The sequence below is a fragment of the Puntigrus tetrazona genome, unplaced genomic scaffold (assembly GCF_018831695.1).
Source record: "Puntigrus tetrazona isolate hp1 unplaced genomic scaffold, ASM1883169v1 S000000005, whole genome shotgun sequence".
Taxonomy (NCBI): Eukaryota; Metazoa; Chordata; class Actinopteri; order Cypriniformes; family Cyprinidae; genus Puntigrus; species Puntigrus tetrazona.
The window spans coordinates 4,804-9,735 of NW_025047685.1; the positions used below are offsets into that span (position 1 = coordinate 4,804).

The window sequence follows — 4,932 nt, forward strand, 5'->3', positions numbered from 1 at the left end:
TGGCAGCACAATATTATAATGTACGACTTCATATGGATATTCATTTTGAGAAAAATGTCATTAATAGTGTTATTAAATTATTTGTTGTGGGGTTTTTTTTGCAGTATTGCTCTACGTATAGTATATATGTATAGTATATCTGCAATATCAACCAAGGCTGATAAGTAAAAAATATCTAATACCAGCCAATAATCTATATCTATATATATATTTCTGTTTTGTTCATTCTGTGGTGACTGATAATTCTTGTATTTATTTTCTTGGGGTTTTCTGTTGTGGTTGTAATTAATGTGTGGTTAAACTGTGGTAATATTATAGATTAAATATATTGATTTGTGAGCCATCCTGAACGGTCCAGTCATACAGTGTTCATAGCATGATATCATTGATGAAATTGTCCAAAAAGCTTATGACTGTGGTTTGGCAATTACTATAATCTGTGTATGTGTGTTAAGAGTGAGGGTTAGTCGTCAGCCCCAGTCTAGTCAGGTCATGTTTATTGGTGTGTGCGTGCCTCCTGTCTTTATCAGACCACAGAAGGAGATGAATACAGATGCAGTGAAATCAATACGAGAGGGAGCCAGAGAGAGTCACAGGAAAAGGACCCTGAACTCTGGCTTGGTGCGATTTATCAAATCTGATCCATGCAAACTCATGTGTTCATCTGTGTTTGTAGGTTTGGGCCACTTTAATGGGCATTTGGGAATGCAAAATACTCCCCATATTTCTGAATCGCTTCTCAACAAGAGACGTTTTTCAAGGAATAATTGTCCCAAAAATGAAAATTCTGTCATCATTTACATCTTTTCGAGTAGTTCCAAATCTGTATGAATTTCTTTGTTCTGCTGAACACAGAGGAAGATATTTTGAAGAAAGTTTGTAACCAGACTGTTTTGGGTCACCATTGACTTCTATAGTATTTTTGTTTCCTACTATGGAAGTCAATGGTGACCAAAAACGGCCTGGTGTTCGGCAGAACAAAGAAATTCATACATACTTGGAACTACTTGAAATGACCGTAAATGATCACAGAATTTTCATTTTTGGGTGAACTATTCCTTTAAAGGCTTCCTGTGATTTCCCTCAAAATAAGTTTAATAATTTAATGTTGAGAAATTAAGATGCCTATTAATATTAGTAATTCTACAGCAGCAATGAAATGCAATATTTTTTTTAGAATCTAGTATTGAGTACGGAAGGGTTTAGGATATTAAATGTAAAATTGACCTCATTGAAATATTAGTATGTATATCAAAGTATTATTTCTTTTTGTTTTTTAATAATTTCCTAATTATTAGTAGCAGTGATAATTATTCCACAAAATAATAATTGATCGTTTTATAGCCATAATGAATACAAGCACAGTTTTGCAACAAATTTTTTAGTCCTCATCTTAATCAAAAACTTTTTGGTGTTTGATTGATCGTGCCCTACACTGAACCCCACAAAGCTTCACTTCTGCTGGGGACATATTTAAAGCAAACCTTTTCAATTTGTGCTCCACAAGCCTAATTGAAAGATGTGAAGGAAGCACTGCTCTGTGTGGTGGTTTCGGTAATACGTCACTGGATGTATGGAGAGCGGCTTTTTGTGGAGAGGAGCTGGCAAAAACTCAAACTTAGATGAAGTGGAATTTTAATTGGAAACAGTGAAGACGGAGACCCTCCTAGACAACTGTGGTGATACTTTTTAGGTGAAAGGGGAGTCCGCAGACGCATGCCACCATCTGGTCTTGGGTTGAATTTCCTGGAGCCTTCTGCTCTAAAAACAAACCCCATCGTATGGAATCTCATCCACCGTCCTCAAAAGAAATGCACATGTACAGTTAACCCCTCATGTTGTGCTTGCTTAACTGTAAGTTTCTCTTCATTTTTTATTTTTTTTTGCCGTAGATTGACCTGCGGGACGACCCCAAGACTATTGCCAAGCTGAACGACGTGAAGGAGAAGCCCATTGCGACAGAACAAGGCCAAAAGCTAGCAAAGGAGGTGAGAAATGGATAGTTCCTTTTTCTCAAGAACAAAATAAAACTGAAACTTTGTACTAAGAAAAACTCAGAAGTGAGTCAAAAGGAAAGCAAAAAAGATTGTCGTGACTTACTGGTTTGACCTAAAAAAAAAAAAAAAAAAAAAAAAAANNNNCTGTTATGTTGAATGTTCAGCACTGACACAGAAAGGCCTGAAGACTGTGTTCGATGAGGCTATTATAGCCATTCTGGCTCCTAAGAAAGGTGCGCTCAAGCGAAGACTGGGCCCACGCTGCATCAACTGCTGCCTCATCACATGATACACCAGCTCAAGGGCATCCAGTGAACCAACGGTGACCAACTGACAAACAACCAGATTTCAATCTGACTTCTGAACTAAAGCAATGGGCCCAGGCACCTACAAGTCCAAGTTATGGGCGAACGACAAGAGGAACTGACAAAAAAGACATATTGTTGAGGGAGAAATTAATATTGGGAATGGAATACAAAGAAAACCCGACAACGATGATTTATTGAACATACAAGCACAGAGAACGGACAACCTTTCCAGTGACTAAAAACAAAAAATTCGAACTGTATTTCCATGTCTGGCTCAGCATGCATGAGTTCGTCTGAGAGATGTAGACAAGCCTAAACAGCACAACCAAACCCGTCGGCCATTTACAGAAGTAAGACTTTCTTCAAAAAGGGAAACTCAGAATCTCAGTTTGGGTTGCAAAACATTTGCCTTTTACAAAATGTCTCAAGTCAGCGCTGGCTTTATTTACAGGAAGAACGAGAGGAACGATCGAATAAATATACTGCCATTAGGAGCATACAACAAATCGAATATCTACTCTACAAAAAAAAAAANGATTTTTTAGAGCACGTAATGGGTGGACTCCAGCCTGGATCTCTTTCTCTCTCAGTTCCTGGTGGCCTGTGATCGTGTCCTTCTCTTCCTCACTTGAGCTTGTAGGTGAGTTGTTTGCGATGCCAGTGGATCCAGACAGGAGCAGCGAGGAGGCCGGTCAGAAATCCAGTAGTTGCCCCAAGCGTACAGGAGATGGGCCAAACCTGGATACAAGAGCCAAAAAAAAAAAANGACTCACTGTGGTGTTTTACCAACCAAATTTTCTATTTGAGACTGCTTTATTCCTCTTTCTTTTTTTAACGTAGAGTTTTGAGTGTTATGTATTGGTGGCCTTGCCTCTCAGGTGTGTGCCGACTGCTTTGCATTTTGAATTTTTGCTTCATATCAAGGTGATTTTAAAATTTTATTCAATTTTTATTTTTATTTTTTTTATGAATTTCTCGCAGTCCATGCAAATATGTGGAGTGGTCTGAGTGGTCTTTTAAAGCTTCCAGCACATTGTGAGCAACAACTACAAAAAAAAAAAAAGCCTTTATAAATAGTAAATATATGGAATGCAAATCTAAAAATTGAAAGGCACAATGGTTTTGTGGAAGAACATAATTAATATGAAAACTTGCTGATGATGCCCAATCCGCAGTAGATAAACAAAAATGTAAATTTTAATGACTTGCCTCAAGATCTTTAATGAGTATAAAACAGGTTTTTCAAAAATGTTGCCTTTTTTTAGTCGCGTTGCTTCTTTATATAGATTTGAATGCCTTATTTCAGTGTTGCACATACATATTAAATTCTTTTTTATATATTAAGAAATATGACAGACACACAAAAAAAAATAAGGCTACCATTCAAAATTTTGGGGTCTTAAAGAATGTTTTGATAGAAATGTTATGTGCTTACCAAGCAAGCGCATAATATTTTATTTAATAAAAAATACGGTAAAACACTAATATTACTGCAGTAATTTAAAGATTTTGTATCTGAAATTTAATTTATTCCTGTGGTGACAATACTAAAATGCTGATTTCTTATCATTGCTTTTTGTGTGTAGATTATTTGATGTAAAGAAGGTTCAATATTATGTACTTACCGGATTTGATCAATGCCATGCAACCTTTCTAAATAAAATTATCATTTTTTAAATAAAAAAAAACTATTAATGACCCTAAATTTTTGAATATAGGCTAATACATAACGATCAGCACTCATTTCTGTTTGTTTTATACAGAGAATAAGATTTCTTCGCTTCATACTTGATTTGGGTCTCAGAATTGATTATCCAGTTATCTCAAGACCATAATACGGGCTGCAATATTACAAGAGTGTCATGGCAATGAGGAGGAGAGAATCTGTGTGTGAGTCACACGGCTCGTCCACTCTCTAAAGCTAGACATCAGGATTGAACCACCCCAGAGTTCACGCTCCCATCATCACGTGTGGAGGAATCACTGCCTCCCTACAGCTTCCCCTCTCTCCAGTAATGAATCGGTCTCGTCTAGACATCTGTGTGTAGACAGAGTGTCAAAAAGCACACATGGGAGACTTCAGTGTGACATTTTGAGGGCAAAACGAGGGCAAACACTGGCCTCTGATCAATGTCTCTGTACAGCACATGAATAATTGAAGTACCAGTGCAGTCTTTCTATGCTTTGAGAACATTACATTTTTCATGAAGATTGGTTCGTTCCCAACAAAACCTGTCTGTGACTATCCTGCAGGATGTGTATATTGTCTAAAAGGGTTTTTAGTGTTAACTACACGGCATTTGTTTTCTATTTGACAGTGATCCCTGATATAATGACGTCTTTCTATTTGTTCATATATTTTGATTAGAAGTCTCCTATGCTGATCAAGCCTGCATTTATTTGACCACAAAACCGGTTCCGTTTATTATTTAAAACTAATTTTGCTTAATATTTTTGTGGAAACGGTGATATCTTTCATCAGAATTCCGATGAACAAAATTAACTGAATACACGTGTAATGGAAATCTATGGTTTAATATGATTTGTGATTGACCATGTGACACTGTCTAGAGCAGTGGTTCCCAACCTTTTCTTGTTTGAGGCACCCTTGGAAAGCCTTTCAAAAG

The 4,932-nt window shown here is 36.8% G+C and overlaps 2 protein-coding genes across 5 annotated transcripts in view; one reads left to right on the top strand and one right to left on the bottom strand.

The window, feature by feature from the left end:
- The window catches only part of LOC122332150 (rho-related GTP-binding protein RhoQ-like), a 3,678-nt gene extending 1,541 nt beyond the window's left edge, over nt 1–2,137 (top strand). For both annotated transcript variants that reach the window (XM_043229456.1, XM_043229455.1), the window contains exon 3: nt 1,893–2,137. In XM_043229456.1, coding sequence (XP_043085391.1) covers nt 1,893–2,003 — 111 coding nt within the window. In that variant the 3' untranslated portion in view covers nt 2,004–2,137. The remainder of the gene's footprint in view (nt 1–1,892) is intronic.
- A 709-nt stretch (nt 2,138–2,846) lies between these two features.
- The window catches only part of LOC122332148 (phosphatidylinositol-glycan biosynthesis class F protein-like), a 6,096-nt gene continuing 4,010 nt past the window's right edge, over nt 2,847–4,932 (bottom strand). For 2 of the 3 annotated variants that reach the window (XM_043229453.1, XM_043229452.1), the window contains exon 6: nt 2,847–3,043. In XM_043229453.1, the coding sequence (XP_043085388.1) occupies nt 2,930–3,043 (114 nt within the window). In that variant the 3' untranslated portion in view covers nt 2,847–2,929. Of the gene's footprint in view, nt 3,044–3,074; nt 4,344–4,932 lie in introns of those variants that run through there. The other variant, XM_043229454.1, reaches the window with a different exon arrangement.